Source organism: Leopardus geoffroyi, chromosome B3, assembly GCF_018350155.1.
Source record: "Leopardus geoffroyi isolate Oge1 chromosome B3, O.geoffroyi_Oge1_pat1.0, whole genome shotgun sequence".
Taxonomy (NCBI): Eukaryota; Metazoa; Chordata; class Mammalia; order Carnivora; family Felidae; genus Leopardus; species Leopardus geoffroyi.
In genome coordinates this window covers 136,106,900-136,133,454 of record NC_059337.1, presented here as the reverse complement: position 1 = coordinate 136,133,454, position 26,555 = coordinate 136,106,900, and the positions used below count along the sequence as shown (strand labels likewise).

Sequence of the window (26,555 nt, the reverse complement as noted above, 5' to 3'; positions counted from 1 at the left end):
AGACCTTCTACTGAGAGCGTTCCGCTCTCGCTGGCCCTGCCTCAGAATCCTTATCAGAGCAGGGTGCCGGGCCACTCTCCTTGAGTGCAGTCCACACACGGAGCAGAGCTAGTTTCAGGTGAGGCTTTATCCAGGGGCCAGACGAGCTGATCAGGACCTGGTTGTGCTCCTTTTTTCTCAGCTCTGTTTTTCTCCCTTTGGGCTCCATTTCTGAGCTTTGGCTTTGTCCGGCCTTGCCTTCGCATCTCAGGGTGACTGCTCCCAGCTGCACAGTCTCTGTGCTTCCTCTTCTCCCCAGTGTGGAAGACGATGGTCTTGTCCCAGCATTCCTAGTGAGAGCTCCGAGCCTGCCTCTGATTGGATCGACTCTGGTCACATGTTCTCTCCTGAACCAGTGGCCAGGGTGGAATATGCTGATTGGTCTGACCAATGTCATGTGATCTCGCTGTGGCTGAGTGCGTGGGGGCAGCTTCCCCAGACTGTGTGGACCCCCAGACGGACGTCAGGGCTGGTGGAGGGAGGGGGAAGGGGGGGATGATGAGGGAAGGGCACGTGGGATGGCATCTTGCGGAAGCCTCATGTCAGCGTCAGTCCCCCACCTCCAACCAGAAGAGATGTGTTTTCCTTTCAGGAATACATCGATGCACACCCTGAGACCATTGTCCTGGACCCCCTTCCTGCCATCAGGACCCTGCTTGACCGCTCCAAGTCCTATGAACTCATCCGGAAGATCGAGGCCTACATGAAAGGTACGGACACATGTGGCTTGGTGCCTGTGGCCGGTGGCAGTCACAGGGAGGCCACTGCATGGGGTGGGAGGCGGGCGGGGGAGTGTCTGATCTTTTTAGGCCCTTTGGGACAGGTAGCAGTTGAATTCCGTGGGGACGCACATTCTTGGGAGGGCCCTTTTCTCTCCTGTGACCAGCAGAGTTAGGAAAGAAAAGCCCCAGGGTGCTCACTGGGAGAGAGAGTGGCTGCAACCACTTCAAGACGGTTTTGTTTTGTTGTCTTAAACCCACAGAGTGGCGATGAAGTGTCCCGATAACACGGTGGTTAGAGAGCAGGAGTGTGTGTAGAATAGCTGAGCAGCGGGCGGGGAAGGGGAGTTATGTAACCGGGCAAAGGAGACAAACAGAAATTGAAGGGCCTTTAATCAAACACATGGAGATGTGTAATGTGGCGGCTGGACCTCGTGGGGTACGCTCTGTTCTGGAGGGCAGGCGCCTCCCGCTTAGCTGCGGGAGCTTTTCCTGCCAGCCACATCCTCTTGTCCTTGAGGACTCATTCTCCCCACCTCCCTGGGCTGGGCAGCCCCAGAGAAGTGGGACTGCCTTCCTGAGGTGTTTATTTATGTGAGAAGGGCTTTTTTGGAAAGATTCGTGTTAACAGTGACTTAGTTCTCTTTGCCTGGTCCCAGCATTCCCTGCTGAGAGTTCTGGTTTAATTTTAAGGAAAAGTGCTTTGCCTGTGTCCTGGGCCTGTATGAAGATTCATCGTATAGCCCCCGTTCCTGCCATCCAGATCATGAGTGTGGCCTGTCTGGGCTGCCTTGAACCCGGAACCCTAGTGACTTGGTCCGTCGTTGTTTTGTGTGATGGTGGAACCGGTGGGGACTTTGGCTTTGCCGGACCAGAGGCAGCCTGTCTGCAAGGTTATGCCTTCTTACATTCCTTCTTCCAGTGCTCATGAAGGTGGCCTTGGTCATTCTGTTTTGCAGACAGTAGTGGAGACTGAGACTTAGCAGATGGACTGACATCACACAGCCTGTGGGTCGCAGAGCCAGCATCCAGTCCGGTCTCTCCAACTCGGGCTCCTAGCTCCTAGCCCTTAAGCTTAACTTACATGTTCGTGGCCAGAGGGCCCTGGATCTGACAAGCACCTTGTATGGAGCAGTCATGGACCTTGGCCAGGAGAGTTGGAACGTGCCCTGTGGAAGAGCTGGGTGTTGGACGTGGCTGTCCTGGAGGGGGTCTCGAGGCCTGTTTCCCTGGGTGTCTGGCATTTAGCAGGTGGCATAGAGCATGGGCTTCCTGGGTGGCCCCCAAATGCCAGGCTCTCTCAGCATACCAGCATCCGTTTTCCCTTGGGCCTGGAATGGCCAGTGATGATGTCAATTTCCCTTCCCTTTGCATCGTTTCCCTGGGTCCCACTAGAACCCTCCGATGAGAAGGAAGATCCATAGGGACATTGTGGCTAAACTTTGCTTCTGGAAATCCTCCTCTTATCAGGAGTTGTGGGCATTGGATATCAACTGTGTGAAGGGACAGGAGATGACTCCAGTCCTGATGAGAAGGCCCAATTAGCGGGAGGAGTTGAGGTCAGCAGCCATGTCTTGTGTCAAGTCCATGAGAAGAGTGAGGTGTTCTAATGGGGTCAGGGAGGTCATCACTGAGACGGCTTTTTCAGAGCAAAGAACACAGGCTTTGGGGGGAGACAGACTGAGGTTGTATCTGAATCTGGGCTCTTGTTGCCATGTGGCCTTGACCAAGTCCCTTGACCTAGCTCTGCTTGTTTTCTATAAGATGTTGGTAATAAGTGGTTTATCCACAGGGTCTGGGGTTGAGCTAATTGGGATGACATCTGATGAGCACTTAGCATGGGTCCTGGCTCATAGTGTCACCGGGAATGGCAGCTGTTGGCACAGCTCCCGTTACCCTACCAGGGGCTGGGGCGTCTGGACTGGATCTTGGAGTCTCTCTCAGTGTTCATGCCTAGAGAATCAAGGCTGGGGTCAAGGGTGAGCCTGGGCCTGGACTGTGAGTGTGCACAAGAAGCAGGGCTGTCCTTCGTGGGCGAGACTGAGGGGGACAGCCTCCCAGATCAGGCTGTTGTGTGAGCAGAGTGGGAGAGGGCCGCAGCGTGGGGGGCTTGTGTGTGGCCTGCAGACCGCTGGGTCGGTGTGGGGGACTTGGAATGCCTTGTGCAGTTGGGGACCTCGCTCATGAGCAACCACTGAAAGGGTGTGAGCTGGTGAGTGAAGGGTTCGAATATACCTGCGATCAGTGTAGGTGTGGCCCGGGGACAGGTTCTAATGGGGATTACCTATATGCTGTTGTAAGGGTGCTCCACACTGAGCCATAGGTGCGAGGGCCCGGTGACCGACCCCCCAGTGGGGAGGGAATCAGACCCCATGCTGCCGGGTCCGAGAAACCTCAAACTCAGGTGTCATCAGCTCGGGAGCTGCCTGCAGGGTTGGGGGGTGGGGAAGCCCCCTCCATGGCCAGCAAGAACGTGTTGACCAAACCCTCCAGGCAGGCTTGGTCCTAGGCCAGCAGGAATTGTTTTGTGGGTGGGCCATGACCGCTGCGCCCTGGATTTTCCTTATCGTGCACACCGAGCCGGGCTGGCATTCTTCCAGGAGGGTGGGCAGAAGCTGGGATTTCCTGGAGCCTTTTCCTGCCCCCATCCCCCCACGGCTGTTCTTGTGGAAGCACTGCGGGCTCCCACCTTCCATCCTCCCGGAGCGGGGGCTCCTCCTCCCTGCAGATGCAGAGAACCTTCTCTGGGAGGCACATCCCCGGCACTCCTCCGCCCCACTCCTGCTATTCCTGGAGGCAGCCTGTTAAGCGTACTGTAAATGGCCGTGATTACCCTGTAAGCTCCTCAGGCAATTAGAGCAGTCCAAGTGACACTTTCTGCGTGGGAAGAAGGGGCTGGGTGGAGACCTTCTTGAGGTGTCCTGTCCTTCAGCGGAGGTGGCTCTCTCTGCCTCGGAGAGCCTGGGCTGCTGCAGGGACAGACCCGGGGAGGCTGCTGAGGGGAGGTGACCAGGGCTGCCTGCTCAGTGAGAGTGGGTGTGGCACGGGGGGTGGGGGTGGAGGGGTCCACGCCCAGGCAGGCCTTCTGTCTCAACGTTCAGCGTAAGCTGTGCAGACAGGGGAGGCCTGCTGTCTGGAGCCCCTGGCTCCCCGTCAGACTACCTGGGTGCCATCTTGGTTCCATGCTCCCAGACCTCACCCTCTTCTAATCCAGAGCCTGGAGGGGAGGCCATTTGGTTAGTGCTACGGTTGCCATAGCAACAGAGACCGGAACTAACGGTGGCTTATATCAGATGGGACTTCGTATCCATGTCATGGAAAAGCCCGGAGAGAGAACCCAGACTTCTTCCAGCTGATGGTTCTGTGATGTGGGCCTCCTGGTCCACAGTGGTGCTGCTGAGACTCCAGCCGTCACATCCAAGATCTAGACATAAGGGTAGGGAGGTGCTAAGGAAAAGGAAGCAAGGGAAAACAGCCTTAGTTATCTTTAAGGAAAGGCCCTGGAACCCATACCACGATGCTCTGTCCACAGCCAGGACTGAGTCCCAAACTGAGCTGCAAGGGAGTCGGGGAATGTGCTTTCTGTTCTGGGCAGCCATGTGCCCAGCTACAATGTGCAAGCTTTGTCACTGTGGAAGAAGGGGGAGAACAGATTTGAGGGACATTTAGTCCATCTGAGACTCCTTCCTTCCTTCCTTCCTTCCTTCCTTCCTTCCTTCCTTCCTTCCTTCCAGGAAGTGGGTTGCTACATGGGGAATCCATGGGTGAATGATTCTTGGAATGACAGTTTCTCCTCCAGGTAACCAGAGGCTATGGCCTCAGCCTGTGACCTTAGCAGTAAGCTCCTTCCACACAGCAGCTCAAAGCAGTGTCAGGTCACTAGGCTTGCAGAGTGAGCCACCCCAGAGCGTTTGGGCCACAGGTTTCTCTAATAGATGACTGTTTCTGGGCAGGGTCACACCCACACCCCTTAGCCAGAGGCAACAGATGGCACTAACCTGGATCCAATTCAAACCAAGTGCAGGAACCTCCCAGAAATGAAACATTGCCTGGTGCAGGCTTGGGGACAGGGAGGGAGTGAGGGGAGGGAGGCTGGGGCAGTAAGTCGTGATTGCCCAGCACGTGTCTGCAGGCCTTTTCTCTTCCTGCCACCTGCTTTGGCGCCCAGGGCCAAGATTTTGAGATGGAAACCCCGAGGCCCAGGCCTGGCTCTGCCACCCCAGCTGAGCAATTCTGGGCAAGGCTCTGGCTGGCTCCTGAACTGGCCAACGCGATACGAGAGCAAGCTGGGCTGTGATTGGATGACACAGGCTTGTCTTCTTGACCCCGGGAGTCAGGGGTGGGGTGGGGGCAGTGGCTGATGGAGGGTATCGGGACAGAGGGCTCAGGAGACCCTTCAGAGCTGATGACAGCTGTGGGTGATGGGTGACGTGCTCTGGAGGTGACAGATGGCCATTGGGACGCCAGGCCTCCCTGGAGAGGGAGGTGCACGCCACGGATGGAGCAATTCTGCCTGTGGTTTTATGGGAAATTAATCAGGGCTCCTCTTGGAGGCCATTGGGAAGCTGGATTGAAAATGGAGTCATCTAGATGGCAAGTGAAGAGAAAGGAACATTCCTCAGAGCCTGGAGGAATAATTCCCCACAGAGCCTCGGTTGGGCGAGGGTGGCCAGTGGGGGAGGGGTGCGGTGGAGCTGGGGGGCGCACAGGCCTGTGGGTGTGAAAGAAGAGGCCAGGGAAGGGGCTTGGGGTCAAGGCTTGGGGCTCCGATCTGCCTGTGCTCCCTGCCTCGTGACCTGAGGAGGTCGCTTTCCTCTCTGAGCTCCCTCTGTCGGGGCTTGGGTGGGCACTGAGGCAGCACTTCCTGCAGACCAGGCACTGTTCGAAGCACTTTAGCTAATTTAACCCTCGCAGTGACCCTCTGAGAAAGGTTCGACACTGAAGTGCGTGGGCTCGTCAGTTCAGGCCACAGAACTACTTTGAGGGGCAGAGCTGGGATCTGAACCGAGCGCCATCCGTCTGTGCTCTCAGCTGCTGGTCCCTGAAACCCTGGGTGAACTGCTTGCTCCCGCCATCCCCGACACGGACCGACACCCTGTCCCTGACACGGACTGACTGAGGCAGAGGCCTGGATGGACACAGAGAGGGGCTCTGCTGGGACTGCCAGCTGGTGGCACTCTTGGGTGCCCTCTGCTGTTCAGGAGGTGACACCGACCCCAGAAGCTCCCTGGGGTCCACTCCACCGAGAAATGAGCAGCTCTGCTTGAAACGGTCACTGAGGCTCTGTGCCCCAGAGTTCCGGAGGAAACAGGAGTCCTGTCTGTTCGGTTTGAGAGCAGCCACATACGGTGGTGGAAAAGAACAGGCTTTGGTCCCGACAGACGGGGCTCAGCTCCCCTCGTGGGGCCTGCGCAGTCACTGGTTCCCTCTGAGTCGTTTGCTCATCTGTCCCGAGGGGTTGCCGTCACCTCCCTGGGGGCCAGTGTGCAGCGGGTCGGGCCCTGTTCGTTGCAGCGAGTGCGGGTGGCCCAGAGTTGGGTGTCCCATGCCGTCAGCTCCCTCTCCTTGGTCCTGCTGGGCACCCAGGTTCTAGGCGGGAGGCATGTGGCAGAAACTGATAGTGGGTGGCGGGGCCTGGAGTCGAGGACAAGGAGGACAGGAGTGAGCGCACCCCAAGGACTGTCAGTCCTGAGTCAGCCAGCTTCCAGCCTGATTTTGTGCAGGAGGCTGGAGTTTTGAAACAGCCTGCCAAATAAACACTCCATACGCATTGAGTGGGCTTCACAGGAGGCCTTACGGTGCCTGCCTGCCTGTGTCTCCCTTGAGTGTCAGCCAGCCTGACCCACAGCGCTGAGGCCAAGGGGACAGAGCACCAGGCCGGGCCCGGGCAAACTCCTGGAGCAGGTGGCTGTGCAAATGGGCCTCTACAAGCTTGGGTGGGGGTGGGGGCTTTGGGTGGGTGCTTGGCTCCTGGTTTCCCTCCTGGACTTGGGGGCATGTGGGAGAAACACTGTCCTCATTTTTCATGTCGGCTGCTTCCCGTGACCCAGGTAGAGACCCCGTATTCAGATCGAGGCAGAGGGTCGCCAGAGCAGGATGGTGGGCCCGGCCGAGGTAGGCACCTTCCCAGCATTAGGTGGGGCCTGGGCCTGAACCTAGTGGCATTTTGGCGGTGCCCTGGTGAGCCTCCCTTTGTCACCTGCCAAGAGGAGGTAGATGCTGAGGATAGTACTGAGGACCATGCGTGGCCCTGGGCGGGCAGCTCCGCCTCTCCTCGTGGTGAGTCCTCTCAGCAATGAGAAAGTGGAGGCTGAGAGAGGGGAGGGTTTCAGAAGTCTCCAAAACCAAGCCTCCTTCCTACACCAGATGCATTTTGCAGCTGATTCTCTGAGCCCCACCCATCTCCATGCCCTCTGCTCGCCCTGGGTGGGGTCTGCTCCTGTCCTTGGCTCCGGGTCAGAGGCCACACCTGCCGTGCGGGCCTGGGGCCAGGGTTCACCTCTGCTGCTGTCCGGGCATCGGGCCCTGCAGGGACTCTGTGTCTCTCTCTTCTCCACCCACCTGCCTGCCGGCTCATCCTCAGCCCTCAGAGGTCCCCTTCTGAAGTGAGGCCCTGTATCACCCGCAGGAATCCTGAGGGTGTTGACCCTGCCAGACGGGCTCACAGTGGAGACCGCAGAGCCCAGAGCACGGGAGGACTTCCCACAGGCTCACGTCTGCTCACTGCTTGTCCCCGCCTGCCCCCCACAGGCCTAGGCCTGCTCATTCACCTCCTGCCCGAGAGCTGTTTCCTTTGTGTCTCCCCACCCTGGCCTACCTGCAGCGGGGAGATGACAGGTGCCTTGGGGAATGCACAGACCCCAGCCTGCTCTTCAGCAGCCTCCATCTTGACACATTCTGTGTTCCAGAAGGCTGAGTGCTGTGCCCGGAGGGCAGTGGCCCCTGTTCCCTGGGGAAACAGACTCAGCTTCTGCCTCAAAGCTCTCAAGGTCCAGGCCTCCTAGTGCCGGGGCCCAGGGGCTGGTCTTACTGGGTCAGGGACGTGGAGATGCAGTGACTCTCTTTGGGGGGAGGGTGCAGGTGTCCCCTCACTTCTTGTTTTCTGCAGTTATACCAGAAGCCAGAGTCCCAGAGCTGGTATGGTCTGACCGAATGACAGCAGACCAGCACCCAGCTCCCCACCTTGCCTTCCTGCTGCCATGGCAGCCTGATAGGGGTGCCCCCTCCATGCTGGCGCTGACCTTCTCTCTTTGGCAGTCCTCTGCCGAATTCCTCACTTCCTCTGCCATAGTCTAGGACACAGGACTGGAGGTTCCAAGGAGAGATTCCGGGAGTGAAGTGGGCTCTCATGGTGGCTGGTTTGCAGCCTCCCAAGGAGACTCAGGTCCGTTCTTGGAAAGAACTTTCCTGTTTGCGCCCTCAGAGCTTCTCCCTGGACCTTGCAAGCCTTTGGGACTATAGCAGCCAGGCAGGGGCAGCCCCTTCCCCCACGGGTGCCTCCCTCCAGCTCTGTCTAGCCCAGTATCTCTGGATGAGATACCAGGCTTCTTGCTCGTGTGCTGGTACACAGATGTCTTGCAGTGTTAACGGGATTCGGTTGACATTCTGCATTTTGGGCAGAAACGCCACACCAGCAATGCCGTGCCCTCCTTTGCACATCCTGTCTATCAGGAGGGCATGACGTTCTGTGTGTTCTATCTGGTTAACTGATCATTTGGTCGGAGTGCTGTGTGTCACGTTTCTCTACTGTTCGTTTCTATTTTTCTCTGTAATTAGCAGTTATCTTATAACTTTGCAGACCTTATAACCTTTGCAGACACCCTGTTTCTCGTCATACTTTTGCCTGCTATTTTAGAACCATTGATGGCCCTTGATGACAAGTGTTGCTACTGTGGTACTTGCCAAATGGTCATTATATCGAATTTTTAAAAATAAGCATGCCCCTCTTCAAACCAGGGCTTTTGCAGACATCCATAAGAGGGCACTTCATGGAGCCCTCGCATATTCTCATTTGTAAGTAAAGAGAAAGGTGAAGATGAAAATTAAGGAGGAAGAGAGGGGATTGCGTTGGAGAAAGTTCTTTGCCACAGGACTTCTCAGAGCCTTTAATATGTCAATTTGACTCTCGAGTCTTCTGGAGGGTGGCGTGATGAATTTCACCACTGATGGTAAGATATAGTGGTAGTTTATATCCCACAAATAGGGGGAAAGTGCTAATTAAATTGTGATACAGCATCAATGATGAGACACATCTCAACCTCAGAGATGGAAAATGAAAAAACATATGTCTTAGGGGTGTCTGGGTGGCTTAGTCAGTTAAGTGTCTGCCTCTTGATTTCAGCTAAGGTCATGATCTCATGGTTTGTGGGTTCAAGCCCTGCGTTGGGCTCTGCACTGATGGTGTGGGGCCTGCTTGGGATTCCCTCCCTCTCCCTCTCTCTCTCTCTCTCTCTCTCTGCCCCTCCCCTGCTCGCTCTCCTCCTCTCTCAAAATGGATAAACACTTGAAAAATTTTAAGAAAAAGAAAAAAGAAAAAACACGTCTTAGAATCAATGGAATATGGCAGTATTCGGCCTTCCCCCCCAATTGGTTGTAGGCCCTCCTGCTCCTCTCTGTAGGGCTTCTGGTGAAAGGCTTGCTCCGCCCACCACACTTTAAGAATCCCCAGACTGGGCGCTGCTCACCTCCAACTCTGCACAAACCTGACCTTGAATTCCCTCCATATCAACAGGCAGGGCCCTGATTGTTGGTGACTCACTTCCCAGAGGCAGCTGCTTTTAATGGTGTGGAATCCATCCTTCTAGACCCTTCTCATACACCATACACGTACAAATATATGTATGTACTTTAAAAAAGAAAAGAAGCAGAATCATACTACATGTGTTCTCATAAAACTTGTTTTTTCCCCTACTTAGTATGTATCTTGGCTTCTTTCCATGGCCCATGAAAGATGAGGGAGATAGGTCTGCTTGGCTCCTTTTTGGTGGCAACATAATATTTCAGCACATGATTGATAGAATCATAATTCGCTTGATTATACTGAGCTCATAAGGACATTCTAGTTTCATTTTTTTTTTATTCAACCGGGCTGTAGTAAACATAGATTTTTGCATATTTCTCTAACATTAATTCCTAGAAGTAGAATTCCTCAGAGAGAGATTTTTGTAAACATTGCTCACATTGGCAGGTACCGCTGGATTGTTCTTCAAAAAGTTTGAGTAAACGTCACTGTCCTGTGCCCATCGTCCAGGGAAATGATACCTATCTTAAGTGGCATTTCTTCCGTCATTGACAAGAGAGCATCTCTCTTTTTTTTTTTAATGTTAATTTATTTTTGAGAGAGAGAGAGAAAGAGAGAGGAAGGGGCAGAGAGAGAGGGAGACACAGAATCTGAAGCAGGCTCTAGGCTCTAAGCTGTCAGCACAGAGCCCGACGCGGGGTTCGAACTCATGAACTGTGAGATCATGACCTGAGCCGAAGTCGGACGCTTAACCGACCGAGCCACCCAGGCATCCCTGATAGAGCATCTCTTTATACGCTTATTGGCCCTTTGTATTTCTTCTATGTGTGAGTCTCTTCATTTGCCCACTTCTCTGTTGGGTTGGAGGTCGTCTTCTTCCTGATTGGTTACCATCCTTTCTGGATTAAGGAAGTTGTCTCCTTGTTTAAAATATAGACTGTTTCATCGATGGAAGCTTCATCTTTGCACTGGGGCCAAGCTAACATTTTCTGTTCTGCTTTTAGAATATGAGCTGCCAGAGAGAGCACTTTAAACATTATTTTTGAAACGTCTTGAAAACAAAAAAAGGCTGCTGCATTTTGGGAGCTGGAGCTGAGTGGGGGCAGCGAGTGTCTGCCTCGGTCCGGAAGGGGCCATAAATCACTGGAAACAGCTGCCATGGAGTTAATCCACATTTTGCCAGCAGCCGTTTCCATCAGCTGGAATAGGGCTCAGGAATGTCCGTGTCTCTGCCTGGGCCCGTGTCTGGCTCCTCTGTTCCGGGGCTTTGTGAACGTCCCAGTGCAAACAGCACTCTGGGCCCTGGAGATGAAGCAGGTCATTAGCTAAGTCAGATGGGAGGAAACTGCTCATCCAGCTGACCTGGGCCGTGTCAGACCGGGAGATGTCCGAGCTGTGGCATTTCTTTCTCTCTGTCCCTGCCCACAAGCAACCCCCCTCCCTCAGTTTCGGGCTGATTCCACATCTTCCAGTGTCTGCCCCCTCCTCCCGCCACCACCCCGACAACTCACCTGTAGCCAGAGAGCCTGAGGCTCAAGCTGCGGGCAGGGAGGTAGCAGCTGCGGCAAGGCCTTTGGGGCCCTCAGAGCCTCCAGGGAGCAGGGTAGGGGCTGCAGCCGCTGGTGAAGAGTGCCCTCCACCCACTGGCTCCAAACGACAGTCAAGTCAAGGACCCACGTCAGCGAGGCCGCCTTTGGAGAAGACTGCCAGGGAGTTTTCACTCCGCTGCCTCAGAAAGCTCTGGCCGTGGCTGAGAACACTGTCAGGCCTGCGAACGTTTCGTCTGTCTCATGTCCTCTCGGCCCGTTGCTGACGTCGCTGTTTTTCTGATCCTGCTGGGGACTGACAGCTCACATCTGACCTTGTCTTCTGAGCCTGAGGATGCTGCTCGAAGCCGAGCGCTCTGCGAGGGGAGAGTGGTGGCCCTCTGGGAGATGGCCCGCATGTTGGCTGCCGGTCCGCTTTAGGAGTCCCAGTTCTGTCTCGGTGGACAGATGGACGAGGAGGCTCCGTCTCCCTTAATGCTCGGCGTCAACGGCACTGTCTCCAGGCAGGAAAACGCAGGCGCGATGTTCTTCCACGTCCACTCCCTGTTTTTCCCTCTCCCCAGGGGCCTTGTTGGGCCATGCAGAGCAGTGCTGGGCTCACTGAGGTGATCTTAGACTTTTTAAAATGGTAGCCCTTCGAGTAACCGCACCAGTACTCAAGGTGGAGGGATGGCGGGATCTGTCACTCCGTACCTACCATGTGCCAGTTTTTGTTTGAAGTGTCTGTAGGTCAGTTCGTTTGATCCTGGCAGCAGGCCCACGGACAGGACTGAGGACTGTTCTTACCCCCATTTTACAGACCAGGAAACCAAGGCACGGAGGGGTGAGGAACTTCCTCAAGGTCGCACATACTCAGGCAGCCTGGGATATCCAGTCACACAGTGTTGGGGATGCGTAGCCAGCTTGACGCCTCTGTAACTCCCTCTAGGCCCAGAGACCTTCAGTGGGACTGAGGAGAGGAGGGCAGTGAGGTTCCACTTAGGCTGCCACGCTGAGGGCATGGCTGTGGAGCCAGGCTGCCTGCGTGGAAGCTGGCTCTGCCACATACTGGCTTTCGGCCCTGAGGACAGAACATACCCTCCCGGGGCCTCGGTGTCCTTCCGTGCACAATGGAGGTGACGGTCGTGATCTGTGCATAGCGCTGCTAGGAGAATCCCGTGAGTTGAGACCTGGCACTGGGCTGTGTGCGCCTGCCTGGGTCCACCTCTCGGTGGAAGGAGCCGCGTTGCAGGCCCGCGCAGCTTTCCGCAGAGCATAGCCAGGGCGGGCCTGCAGCGTTCTCGGCTCTAGGACAGGCCCCACGTGTACTGAGGTGAGCAAGGCGGTCCCCCAGTCCTGTCAGGGGTGACTGGGTACCAGGATTGGGAGGCACATGCTGGGGCCTGAGCCCAGAGGTGGGAGCTTGTGTGAGAGACTGAGCGAAACCTGTTTTGTCCAGAGCTCAGGGGTGGGTGTGGTGGGAGGTATAGGCAAGGCTTCCACCCATCGTTCCTGCCCGGCCTCCCTCACCCCAGCTTCCCCCTCTGCTCTGTGTGAGCAGGAAGGAGACAGCACAAGGCCCGCCCTTCTCAGGAGGTGCCACTTCTCCCCTCACTTCCCCTGCTGCTCCCCTCGGGCGTCCTGGGGAGGAATGCCGCCTGGGTCCGGCCCTGTGCCCGTTGGCCTCCCGGCCCCTGCCTGGTCTGTGTGGTCGGTGACCTGGGCAGAAGGAGCCCTGGCGGGCCTTCCCTCACACCCACTGTCCTCACAGGCCCTTTGAGGTGTCACGCCCTTCCTTCCCTCAGCTGCTCTGGATAAACTGGACTGATGAGCGACACCCAGTCCTGCCTGCCTTTCAGGGACGCGGTTCCCTGTGGGCCGCTCTCCCTGTCAGCTTCGATTGCCCTCTGGCTCCATCTGAGCTCCTCGGTGCCTGGGCAGTGTGAGCAGGGCCCTCTTTCCTCTCTTGTCCCACAGCAGGTGCTGGAAGAGGGCACCCCTGTCCTATGCCTAGTAGTCCTGAGACAGTCCTAGCTCCTGAGGAGCCCTCGGCTCTGTCGTAGGTTCGGCCTGGACCCTGAGGTGTTGGCTGGACCTCGGGGAGGAAGGAGAGCAGACCCAGCTGTGACTAGTAACAGCAGTGAAGCCATGTCTCCTGCTGCTTATTGCTTACTACCTGCGGTCCCGGCACGGTAACTCACAGCGTCTTATTTAGTCCTCCCAGTGGTCCTTTGTGTGGTAGCTACCGCTGTTATCCCCATCTTGCAGATGTGGAAACTGAGGCACGGAGAAGCAGCTCAGGGCGAGCCAGGGGCCCTAGGATTGGAACCCAGGCACTTGGCCCACTAGTGTGTATACCCATAGACTACGAGGGGCCGGCTAGGAGGATGAGGAACCGCTTCTCCTGGGACTGACCCGGAGTCCCGGCAGATTTCCAGGTGGTTTCCATGAGTCAGGCTCCCCAGTCCCCACATCCCCAGGGCATGCCGGCTTCGAGGGCTGCAACGGTCTTAAACCAAACAAAACATATTATTTCGGTTTCATCTCATCCGAGGCTATGAATGGTCTGAAGATACGCACGATGATGTCACTGCCGTCCAATTGTTTCCACCCTTTTGAAGCGCAACTCAAATCCCCCCAACAAATCCAAGGGGCCCTCAGGGTACAGGGAGAGGTGAGTCACATGCCATAAACAATGCAGAATGAACTGGGGAAGTAGGTGTTCGGGGGCAGAGAGGACAGCTTAAGGGACCATTCGTAGGCATAACTGGCGGGAATCAGCAACAAGGAAGAACAGATTCTGACTTAGTTGATGGAGGGTGGCAGGTGGTTGGAGACATGGGCAGTGAGGACGTCCTAGGAGAGGACTCGCCCAGGAGAGTGGGGAGGTGAGGACGGAGTGCTGCCTGGGGAAGGGCAAACGGTTGCTCAGATAGTGCCGGAGCCCTTCCTGGCCAGGCCAGGTGGACAGGACACTGTGCTCTGGGCAGTGACAGCAGGAAGTTGTGCCAAGGACAGGGATGCCCTCTGCAGGCCCAGGCTCAGCTCCAGATCAGAGACCGGTTCCCACATCCACTTCCTCTTAGCCATGGGCCTGTCTTCTGGGCCCTTCCTGGCCTCCCAGCCCGGGCCTGTCGCAGCTCTCCCACCCCCACATGCCTGTGACTCGACTGTTCCAAGTTACAGGGGGGCTGCCATCACCATGAGCCGAAGAGCCCTTCGGATTATCTTCAGAGCTGCTGTCAGGCTGAAACTTGGTTTACCCAGAATGCTTGGAGCATCTTTCCCTGCCTAGAATTCAAGAGCATGTGGCTTCTGGCCCCTAACAGCTTACCGGCAGAGGGAAAGTGACTTTGGACAGTCAAGCACTAAATGAGTCATGGACAGTGGCGCCTGCAGGTTGGCAGGCCAGGCTCTCAGGGCTTTACCCCTTCCAGCCCAATGCCAGTCATCAGGGCTGTCCCAGACCAGCGGCGCCACATAGTGGCCGCTTGGGGAGTTGCAGGCCACCCCCTTTGTGCTGGCTTCCAGCTTCCCCTTCTGTGTTGTTTCCAGTGCTCACAGCTCACTTTTATTCTGTCTCCCGGTTCATCTCACACATGTGCGCTTGCCAGAGAGATGTTTCTTGCTGCCACCTCAGAGCAGTGCTGGAGTGGGGGAAGGCTGGATCCTGACCCCAAGGAACGTACTGCCTGGTTCCTGGTCAAACCCCAAACTTGTGGAACTATAACAGGGTCCGAGACATGAGCAATCAGACAAGGTAGCAGGGCAGGAGAGCAGTGGTGCTGGAACACGCGAGGCTGCTGGTGGAAGGTTCTGGGTGGAAGGTGCTGCTGGAAGGTTCCACTGCCAGGAGGTGGTATCAGTGGGAGACCACTTGTTCTCGAGGGCACAGGGGAACTGGATGAGTGGGTCATTGCCAAGTGGTGGGAGGAGGGGCATCCCAGAGGTGAGTGTGGGGAACAGTGAGAGTTCCGCCAGGAGCCAGGGTTTAGCTGGCAAGGATCTTGGGTTCTGTATTGCGGGAGGACTTGGGAAGTGCATTAGTTGGCTAGAGCTGCCCCAGCTAAGCACCACAGACCTGCAGCCTCAACAACAGAACTTTATGGTTCTGGAAGCTGGAAGTCCAGGATCGAGGTGTCATAGGGCTGGTTCCTTCAGAGGCCTGGCTCCTTGGCTTGTAGGTGGCTACCTTCTCCCTGTGTCCTCACATGGTCATCCCCCTGTGCGTGTCTGTGTCTTAATCTCCTCTCATAAGGACACCAGTCAGATTGGATTAGGGCCCGCCCAGATGACCTTGTTTCAACGTCATCACTTCTCTAAAGGCCCTGTCTCCAAATACAGTCATGTTCGGAGGAACGGGGGGTTGGGACTTCAGCATATGGATTGTGGGGGAGTACATTCCAACCCGTAACAGGAAGGTAAGCAGGGGCAAGTTGCAGAAGCCTGGAAGGGCTTTGGACTTCCACTTGAGTCAGCCATGGACAATTCTTGAGCTGAGAATAGCCTCAGTATACATGTGGGAGCTTTAGAAAGATGACCCAGGATCTGATAGCGATGTGTGGTTTGGGTTAGACGGTGAATAAGGCAGGCGAGGTGCCAGAAGTCCAGTGGTTTGTGGGTAGAGCAGAAGCTGTGGGGAGAAGATGGTAATGGGGGTGAAGGTACCAAGAAAGGGGTTCCCTGATTCACAGACTCCAGGATCATGGAGTCAGGCAGCTGGGAAGGAGCCCCAGTGCTCGTCCACAGCACCTGTTTGGTCAGTGTCCCAGGAGACTGGCTGAGGCCACTGTAGCTGCCCCAACCCTGGGGTGGTGCCTCCCCTCCCAGAGGGAAAGCGCCTGCAGAGATGCCCTGAGGAGGGTGGTATGTCTAGAGAAACAGGGCTAACTCTGGTTCTCACGTGTTTTCAGATGCCCGTCGTGCATATGGCCTCACCAAGTGTCTGTAACAGCTTGGAGGTGGGCAGTGTTGCTTTCCCATTTTACGGATGAGGGAAAGGATCAGAGAGGGTCACTGGCCTGGCCTGGGTGGCACAGGTTGCAGGGACTGGGCTGGCTCTCAGCTGCAGAATCGATGCTCATCATCGCTGTCACGTTTTGCTTTCTGGGCCCCCATGTGTGGTAACGGTCTCCTCCAGGCAGTCTTCCATGACTGCCCTGGCCCTGAGCGTCATGGTGGACATGTCGGGGTATGTATTTGGCATATGATCTGCCTGCCCTTCCCCAACACACCTCACTTCTGCCACTCACGCTTGGTAATCTGTAATTTAGCTGTATCAGTCACAGTGTATTTCTTGTTAAATAAAAAAGGTTTGTTGCAACTATGGCGAGGTATGGACATATAGTCTGTACTTACGGACCATTTCATGGGGGGTGGGGGACAGCCCTGTGAAGTAGGTACTGTTGCCCTCATCTTCTAGCGAGGAAACTGAGGCAGAGAGTTAAAGTTGCTTGGCCAGAGTCACAAAGCTCCCATGAGGTGGAGCTGGGATTCAAACCCAGGTAGCCTGTGTCTCCTGCGGACCGTCCAGGGGCGCCCAGTCTGTGCCAAGTTCGGCACATCATTAGTCACCAAGAGATGAGCCAGCAGAAGGGCCCTTTTCCTAGATGCACAGAAGGTGGCCTGACCAGACTAGGAGGACAGGCAGGAGTTCATCAGGCCAAGAATGGGCTAGGAAAAAGGATTTGGTGGGCTGGGGGACCAGCATGTGCAAGGCTCCAGGCCTGGGACATCAGGGCACTGTTTTTTCCTCAGCTCTGAGAAGATGGAGTGGGAACCCGACCCTTCTGCCCCTGAACCTTTTCCTGTGCCTGCTCTGCCAGTGACAGTGCTGCATAAGACCATGTCCCGCCCTGGACCTGGGCCCCTGGGCATGGGGAGTGGCTCAGGGAGGCAGGACGGAGCCCGGCTCTGAGAGGCAGCATCTGGGGGTGGTGTGCAGGACCCCGGGACGAGATGCTGCTGGTCCTGTGGGAACCGAGTTTTGATAGGGGCTGCTTCTCTTGGGCTGGGAGAGGTGGGAGCCCAGGCCAGTGTCTGCTTGGTTCACTCACCCGCCCCTTCACTGGGGTCGGGCCGTGAACGCAATGGAGGAAGCCCCTGTCCTCCCAGAGCCAACGTTCTGCCCGCAAGGTGGACCTGAGTCGGTGCGGCAGCTCTGGCAGAGGCAAGAGGGTTTGTCCAGATGGAAACTTCTTCCCGCCTTGGCTAGGGCCCACGGGCGTGGCCTCCTCCTGTGGAGCCCTCCCTGTCTCTCCAGGACACAGTTACAGGTCTGCCTCCTAAGCCACGTGCTTCCTAGCACCCGGCCTGGGGGCGCTGCCCCGTCGGCACCCCAGCTCTCCCGCGGGTTGGGGAGCCCCGGTCGGCTGGCTGGAACTCCGAGTCACGCGCTTTCTCCTGGCCTTGCCTCCAGCACGCCACGGGGTTGGGGTGCTTCTGTTGCCTCTGCTTCTGTCCCTGTCTGGAGCAGGGGGCGGCCAAGGGCCCTTGCCACCACCCGGCTCACGGTGGCACCTGGGCCCGGAGCTGTGCGAGGAAGGTGTGAATGGATGGCAGGACGGGGCCCTTGGAACGGCCGGCTCCTTTGCCTGGCCTTGTGCGGGCTCCATGGCACTTTTTCCGTGTCCTCGGTTCTCACTGCGGCGCCAGCGTGTGGACAGGGCCGGCTCGTTATGACTCCCCTTCTGCCGGTCCGGAGCCTGGGGCCCAGGGAAGCCGCTGGGATTGCACACTGGTCTCCAGGCCTCAGTTCAGAGCTTTTGCTCCAGTGACTCCCCACGCCAGCCTCACCGTCTCCGTGCCCTGCTCACTGTTCCAGGCGGCCCGCTGGCCCCCGAGTGACCATATGTGCAGCGATGGCATTGTTGCCCACGTCACCCACTGTCCTCCTTCCTAAAGGCACTTCCCAGATTTCTGAAAGTAGGGCTACCCAGGGCTGAGAGGGCACGGTCGAGACCATTCACTGCAGGTGCCACAGCAAAGACCTACAGTCCTGTTGGGAAACGGCTCAGTGTTGCGCAACAGTTACCGCAGAAACGGCGATTCCCGTGGACCCCGAAAGTGACTTCTGGGAATTTGGCCAATGGAAGTGGCTTACCACAAGCACAAATCCTTATGTGAGACACGTTCATCGAAGCCACGTCTGGCGGAGAAACATTGGCACAAATGTAAATGACTTCAGGGGAAACGTCACCAGTCAGGTAACCAGGATACGCGAAGTCACGGGAAGACAGCGGCAGCAACAGTGTTTGGGAAAATCAGAATTAAGAAGGCAAGTCCGATCACAGTCATAGCAAAGTAGGTAAAGAGGATGCTTGTGCAGGGGATATCCTTCAGAGGACGCAAAGCCAGGCTGAGCAGGGACATATGTGACTGCTTTCTTGTTTCCAAGTGGAACAAGCCCGGAGGTGGAGGGGTGTGACGACATGATGGCATGAGGCCTGTGCGCAGGCTAGGTACAGAATGTGGGTCAGGTGATGCCCTGACACGCTGACCGCATGCCCCGTGTCTGTCCAGATGTGCCCCGGATGCCCAAGGAGCCAGCCTTGTGCCTTAGGCAACAGTGACCCCTTCACGCCACAGGTCAGATCACTCACTCGGCAAGTGTTTGTTGAGCAGCTACTATGTGCCAGGCAGTGTCCTAGGCACTGGGCTATGGCTGTGAACAAAACCTAGAAGCTCCTGCCTGCCCTTGTAGAACTGACCTTCTAGAGAGGGAGACAAGAGCTGGCAAAGATAGGTATTTCCTCTGGCACACTTTCCTGATGTTGTCCCACTGCTCCGGGCCACACAGCAGGCTCCTGGCCCCCTGGGTCCCCTCCCTTGACTGTCTGCCGCCTCTTCTCCCCTCTGCCCACCCCAAACTCCTGGGCGTTGTTCACTCGTGGGGCCCTGCCCGCCACAGAAGCTTCAGAGGCTTCCAGCCCTGCATGTCCTTGGAGACTGTCCCTGCGCCTGGGTGGTCTTTGCATCAGATACTGCCTGGGTGAAGAAATTATACCTGTCCAAGAGAAGGGAACCAGGACAGGGTCCCATTACAGCTGTGCCCAGTCTCCCCACCACCACCAGGGTCCTGCCAAGATGTCTTTTGCAGCCACGGGAGGACAGCACCACGCTGGGTGCACGAGAGAGCAAGTGAGGTCGGGGCCCGGCACCCGACATGCCCCAGGAGGCCGGACATGGACCAGTGGCCATGTGCAGCATCGGCCTGCTCCTCTGTGGGTGTCCCCAGCTGGCCTTGCCACTGTAGGGTACCTGTTACGTACCAGGGCTCCCGACAACCCTCCAGGGAGACAGTGCTCCCATTTTACAGATGAGGAGAGTAGGGCCCAGCAGAGTTTAGTCAACTTGCCAAAGGTTACAGGTGATGAGCAATTTACCCCAGGTTCAAAGTCAGGCTTCAGAGTGCCATCTTACCCCTAGCCGTCCTCTTATATCCACCTGTTTGTCATTGGTCTTTTATCTTCTTGGTAGTTCTGTAGCAGCTGCCTGTAGTCAGATAAGAGCATGGCCACCTGGCAGAGTGAGGCCGGGTGTGACTCAAGACGCCTGGGCTCTCACCCTTGGTCTGCCGGTAACTTGTGTGTGGCCTTGAACTGTTCTCTTTCCTCTTCGGACGTGTGGACACATGGCTGGGACTCGCTCATCTCTGAGGGCCTCCAGCTTCACATTCTGTGATGAGGGTGGCAGACGAGGGAGGACGGCGCTGTTTCAGTTTCCCAGGGGCTAACGTTTCGGCTCTGAACAGAACACAACCCACCATCCGACTAAAAAAAGCCTCTTTCCAGCTCCCATCCAGAAATAAAGATGATAGATAAATAAGCAACAGTAGCCTTTTTCTGGGAACCAGAAATAGCCTCCCGGGCTCCCAGGGCTGACTTCTAGAAAGTCTTCAGTCTCTCTTTGGGGAGAAGAGCTGCTGGTGATGTTGTGAGTTTCCCACGGGAGAACTGGCGGAACCCTCTGCTGTTGCCATGCCCCGCGAGGCGGGGCCGCCGGGCCAGCTGCCATCAGGGCGCTGGCTCTGATGCTGCCGCGGCCTGGTCCCCCTCCCCCTGCCCCCCCACCCCAGGAGCACACTGACCCCAGATGCATCGCCTTTGCCACCTGCTCACCTTCCCTTGTCTCTGTTCAGCGAGACCTTGCTCCCTGACCTCGCCCCTGCTCTGCTGGCACCCCTTTGCGGCACCCCACCAGCACCATCTAGGGGTGCATCTCACTTACCAGCCTGGTTTACTGTCTGGGAATGTAAGCTCCGTGCGGGTGGGCACGTCTGTTTGTTAAGTCCTGTATTTCTGGCTCCTATGATTTAGCAGAGCCCCAACACAACACATATCTTGCCACTGGTGGCGAATGGTTGTTGACCCCAAAATAGGAACCGTAGTCGTTTCTAATTCAGTGTGATTTCCCGGACACGCAGGATGATCCTGGTTCAAGCAGTAAAGACATCGTCGTCTCTTGTACTCGAGTCCAGAGAGGAACAGGCCTGGGGCGTGGAGCGGCCATGGCCTGGTGTGGACAGTGGTCCCTTCCAGCCTCTGCCCTGCAGGCTCAAGACTGCCTTCACCCGGTGCTGCCTCTTGCTGGTGACTGAGCTCTGACTATGGGTCCTTCTTGGCAGTGTGATTGGCCAGTCTCAGTCCCAGACCTACCCCTGGAGCGAGAACAGGCTGGGCACCCAGTGGTGCCTGCTGCTCAGAGTGTGGTCAGCAGGCTCCAAGTTGGGAGAAGGGGGGAAGACCGTGACGGTGTGCGTGTGCCCCTCCTTCCTGGTGCCACCTCTCTTGGGCCCCGCTTCACATCACAGCCTGAGATTTCAGAAAACTGGGGCTGTCTGGCCTAATGCTAGATGTGGCCCATTCACTGGAAATGTCTCGTCTCTGCTTTTCCTCTGGACCGCAAACATCTCTGGGGGAAGCACTTGCCTTGGCCTTGTCTGACTTCACCCTGGACCTGACAACGGGGGGTGAGGAAGGGGGAGCTGCAGGTTTAAAAGATACGCTGTACGTGGAGTATGCACTTGAGAGATGGCAGCTGCTGCTGCTGGGGAATTTTTCTTGTTGTTTCCTTTTATTTTTTTATTTTTTTTTTATAAATTTTTTTTTTCAATGTTTATTTATTTTTGGGACAGAGAGAGACAGAGCATGAACGGGGGAGGGGCAGAGAGAGAGGGAGACACAGAATCAGAAACAGGCTCCAGGCTCTGAGCCATCAGCCCAGAGCCCGACGCGGGGCTCGAACTCACGAACCGCGAGATCGTGACCTGGCTGAAGTCGGACGCTTAACCGACTGTGCCACCCAGGCGCCCCTCTTGTTGTTTCCTTTTAGTTGATACAGTGCACATGCCATAAAATCCACCTTTTAATTTATTAAAAAAAATTTTTTTTTAATGTTCATTTTTGAGAGAGAGGGAACAACCAGGGGAGGAGCAGAGAGAGAGAGAGAGACAGACAGACAGATAAGAGACATAGAATCTGAAGTAGGCTCCAGGCTCTGAGCTGTCAGCACAGAGCCCAACGCGGGGCTCGAGCTCACAAATCACGGGATCATGACCTGAGCCGAAGTCGGACGCTTAACCGACTGAGCCACCCAGGTGCCCCTGAAATCCACCTTTTTAAAGTACACATACAGTTCAGTAGTTTTGAATATCTTCCCCAAATTGCGCAACCATCACCATTATCTAAGGCCAGAACATTTTCCTCATCCCAGAAAGAAATGTACCTATTTGTAGTCAGTCCCCATCCCTGCCAGCCCTTGGCAACCACCGTAGACAGATTTGCCTATTCTGGACATTTCATATGAATGAAGTCACACAATATGGGATTTTTGTGACCAGCTTCCTTCGCTCAGCATACAGTTTTCAAGGTCATGTTGTAGCCCGTGTCGGCACTTCTTTCCTTTTTCTGGCTGAATGATACCCCGTTGAAGGGGTGCATCATATCTTGTTTACCCACTCATCAGTTGAGGGGCATTTCGGTTGTTGCCACTTTTTCCCAGTGCTGCTGTGAACATTCCTGGGCAGGTTTTTGTGTGGACATAGGCTTCCATTCCCTTGGTTGCGTATCTGGGAATCACACTGTGACTCTGTGTTTAACTGTTTGTGGGACTGCCAGACTGTTTCCCAAAGCAGCTGTATCATTGTACATTCCCACTGGCAATGTTAGCACTTGTTATTTCCTGTCTTTTTGATTATAGCCATTAGTAGATGTGAAATAGGATCTCCTTGTAGTTTGGATGTGTATTTCCTTGATGGCTAATGATGTTGAGCATCTTTTCACGTGCGCACCGGCCATCTGTATGTCTTATGTTGAGAACTTTCTATTCAAATCCTTTGCCCATTTTAAATTTGGGTCATCTTTTTATTGTTTATTTCTTAATAGTTCTTTATAGGTTTTGGATATTAGGCCATTATCAGATACATGATTTGCAAATATTTTTCTCCATTCTGTGGGTTGTCTTTTTTACTTTCTTGACAGTGCCCTTTGAAGCACAAAAGTTTTGAATTTCGATGATGTCAGGTTTGTCTTTTTTTTTACTTTCGTTGCTTATGCTTTTAGTGTCTAAGAAACCATTACCTGATCCAAGGTCATGAAGATTTACACTCATGTTTTCTTCTAAGAGTTTTATTGTTTTAGATCTTCAGTTTAGATCATGATCCATTTTGAATCAATTCTTGTATATGGTGTGAGGTAGGGTTCCAGATTCATTCTCTCACACATGGATATCCAGTTTTTGGATTGGTTGAAAAGACCGTTGTTCTCCCTATTGAATTGTAGTGGCTCCCTGGTGGAAAATCAGTTGACTCTCTTTCTGGTGTCTCAATTCTAGTCCATTGATGTGTATGTCGGATCTTGTACCACTACCATACTGCATGATTACTGTAGTTTTATTGTAAGTTTTTAAATTGGGAAGTGTGAGTCTTCCAACTTTATTCTTTTTCAGGATTTCAATACTGGTTGTTCTGGGTCCCTTGCATTTTTACATGAATTTAAAGATTAACCTGTCACTTCCTGCTAAAAGAAAGCTGGGATTTTAATGGGGATTGTGCTGAATCTGCAGTTCAGTGTGAGAGTGTTGTCAGCTTAATATATTAAACCTCTTATCCATGAACATGGGACGTCTTTCCATCTATTGAGATCTTCCTGAATGTCTTTCAATAATATTTTGTCTTTTCCAGCATTTAAGTCTTTGTTAGATTTATTTCTTAAGTGCTGTTATTTTTTGATGCTAGTATAAGTAGAATTATTTTCTTAATTTCACATTCAGATTGTTCATTGCTAGTAGGTAGAAATATAATTGTTTTTTGTGTGTTGATCTTTTATTCTGCAGTCTTGCTGAACTGACTTATCTTCATAGTTTTTGGGGTTTGTGTGTGTGGATTCCTTGGGATTTCCTTTTTTCTTTTTTTTTTTTTTTTTTTTTTAATTTTTTTTTTTTAAATTTTTTTTTTCAACGTTCATCCATTTTTGGGACAGAGAGAGACAGAGCATGAACGGGGGAGGGGCAGAGAGAGAGGGAGACACAGAATCAGAAACAGGCTCCAGATTCTGAGCCATCAGCCCAGAGCCTGACGCGGGGCTCGAACTCCCGGACCGCGAGATCGTGACCTGGCTGAAGTCGGACGCTCAACCGACTGCGCCACCCAGGCGCCCCTCCTTGGGATTTCCTATAGAGAAGATCAGATCACCTGCATGTAGAGGTAGTTTTACTTCTTCTTTCCAGTCTGGATGCTTTTTATTTCACTCTCTCCTAATTGCCCTGGCGAGAACACCCAGTATGGTATTGAATGAATAGAAGTGGCGAGAACAGACATTCTTGTCTTGTTCCTGATCTTAGGCGGAAAGCATCCAGTCTTTCACCCCAAAGTAGGATGTTTCTGTGGTTCTTATAAATGCTCTTTAATCAGTGAAGAAATTCCCCTCTATTCCTAGTTTGCTCAGTGTTTTTGTCTTGAAGGCTGTTGGATTTTGTCAAGTGCCTTCTCTGAGTCTGTTGAGATGATCATCTCAATAAAAGCTTTGTCCTTTCTCCTGCTAATATGGAATGGACACTTTTTCTACTAGGGAGCCAACTGCCCAGGTCTGAGCCCCGCCCTCCCCCCCGCCCCAGCTACACCACATACTCACTGTGTAACTCTGGGCAGGGAGCTTCGCCTCTCCGTGCCCCATTTTCCTCTTCTGTAAAATGGGAGTGACAGCACTTTCTTGTGGGGTTCTTGTGAAGGGGCTTGAGTTGCTGTGTAGACTGTGTTGTTTGGCACATATCAAGTGCAGTTTATTGAGAAGTTGGCTGTTGTCAATGACATGTAGAAGTTTGGGTGGGCTGGGGTGGGAGGGGACGTTGACAGGGATATTGCAAGGCAAATCTAAAGGCCAGGCAGAGGCATCTGCTCTGAAAAATCTGGTGATGGGGAGTCTGGAAGCTCTTACAGGAGGTGGCCTGTTGGGCCCCAGGGATCTCTGAATCTTCCTGTGGGAGGGGGTGGGCCAAGGGGGCTCCGGGCTCCAGTCAAACCAGGTGAGCCCCTGTCTACTGCAGATTGAGGCCTTGAGTGTCACATTCTGTTCGGGTTGGGCTGCAGGGGCTGTGCTTTTGCAGCAACAAGCTTTCCCACCCTGGCTCTGAGTCTAGGCTGGGGGTGCAGAAATGGGGCCTTATTTAGGTAGTGGCTTACAGCTGAGAGCCAGGACACAGCCCCAGTACGTCCCCACCCTGATTTTCCTGACTTCTCTTTTCCTGGCCTGCCCTTTGAACCCCTGTCATTGACCATCATGTGACTTGGGGCAGGCTGCCTGTTTTGGCCTCTACCCATGGAGACACCACCACAGCAATTTGAGGATTAAAGGAGTTCTGTGTTTGGAAGGCCTGCAGCACTGTCTGCCAGGGCTCAGCAGACGCTGCCCCCAGACCACCCTCCCGTGGTCCCCAAAAAGTCCTGCAACCCCTGAAATCTGCCAATACTTGACAATTTTGCGCCAGTTTGGAGCCTGGGCTTGGGGGTGGGGGGGAGGAGGGGCGGGTAGAAACATTTTTAACATGCCCTGTGTAATTCTTGGCATTCATTTTTATGAGCTATATGAGGCTGGATCTTAAACCTTGGTTTAATGTACTGACCTTAGCCAGCCAAGTAGCTAGAAGCTCCTGGAGACAAGCCACTTTGCTTGTTTACTTTTGGTTTGGTTTCCAAGTGGGGGGGGGGCACCACCCCCTCACTAACGCTCGGCCTTTCCTGGCCTCTGTGCCCAGAAGTACAGGGTGGTCCCACCACCTCCTGAGGAGCTGCTGGCCTGGTCTGAGAAGGGGAGTAGACAAGAAGCAGTAATAACAAACCGGTAATGTAATTTAACAATCAGTAGAGAGCATCAGAGCACCTTTGGTTATCCCACAAATAATCTGTCTTGGCCTAACTCAGTGCCTGGCACCAGGAGCGTCCGGACAAGCAGAGCAGACCCAGCATCCAGAGCTTTTCAGAGAAACCAAACATGCCGAGAACCCACTGGATGGGCACCCCTCTGAGCCCGGGGACTCAGAAAAGGCAGGGTGTGAGAAGCTGTTGGCAGGGGGGCAAGGCCGGGGCTGGAGTGTGTCTGCAGGAGGCTGGAGGAGGGTGGGGAGTGTGCTTGAGAAAGGGAGAGAGGGAGGGAGAGAGTCAGGAGGCCAGACCTGGCAGGCAGGTGGCTGATGAGATGTGTCCTTTAGGTAGCCGAGAGGGTGAGGGCCCTTGTGTCCCAAGGCACAGGAATGCTTGTGTAGCCTTGGGCATGCACTTTAATCTCCCTGACGTCAGCTTCCTTCTCAAAGGATTATTTTGCAGACTTCAGAGGTGATGCATGCAAAGTCCTTTGCACGGTGCTAGACATGTGCCAGGAGCAAAGCACGTGGCACCACTCCTGCAGTCATTGTTAAGCCGATGAGGCATACGGTGGGAGAAGCCTCTATTGAACCAGAAGAATGCTCATAGTTTGTTGAGAGAAAATCTGGGCCGCAAAACAGGATCCTCTTGTAAAGTTCTTCGTGCATAAAATGTATATATGCCTCAGGCTGAGAAGTTTGTTGTCATAGTCTTATCTGTGAACGGTGTGGTTCTTACTTTTTTTTTGAGTCAAGTTTTATACTCCTCACATACTGGTTTTGTAATTATGGAAACGTTAGGAAATGTAATTAAAGGGGCGCCTGGGAGGCCCAGTCGGTTGAGTGTCGGACTCTTGATTTAGGCTCAGGTCGTGATCCCAGGGTCATGGGATGGAGTCCAGAGTCGGGCTCTGTACTGGGGTGGAGCCTGCTTGGGATTCTCTCTCTCTCGCCCTCTGCCCTTCTCCCCTGCTCACATGCACAGATGCATACATACTCCCTCTCAAATAAAAATTAAAAAAGAAAAATGAGATGTAATTGAAGAATATGCTGCCGTTACTGTCAGTGTGTGTGTGTGTGTGTGTGTGTGTGTGTGTGTGTGTGCGCGCGCGCGCGCGCGCACTTGCTGCGGACTTGGGGTTGTCTGCTCAGGAGAGCAGGGCTGTCGAGCGTGGC

General features: G+C 54.4%; 1 protein-coding gene across 5 annotated transcripts in view; it reads left to right on the top strand.

The window, feature by feature from the left end:
• ITPK1 (inositol-tetrakisphosphate 1-kinase) overlaps positions 1–26,555 on the top strand; it is a 179,018-nt gene that overhangs the window by 130,596 nt on the left and 21,867 nt on the right. For all 5 annotated transcript variants that reach the window (XM_045448289.1, XM_045448288.1, XM_045448287.1 and 2 more), the window contains one exon: positions 632–749. In XM_045448289.1, the coding sequence (XP_045304245.1) occupies positions 632–749 (118 nt within the window). The remainder of the gene's footprint in view (positions 1–631; positions 750–26,555) is intronic.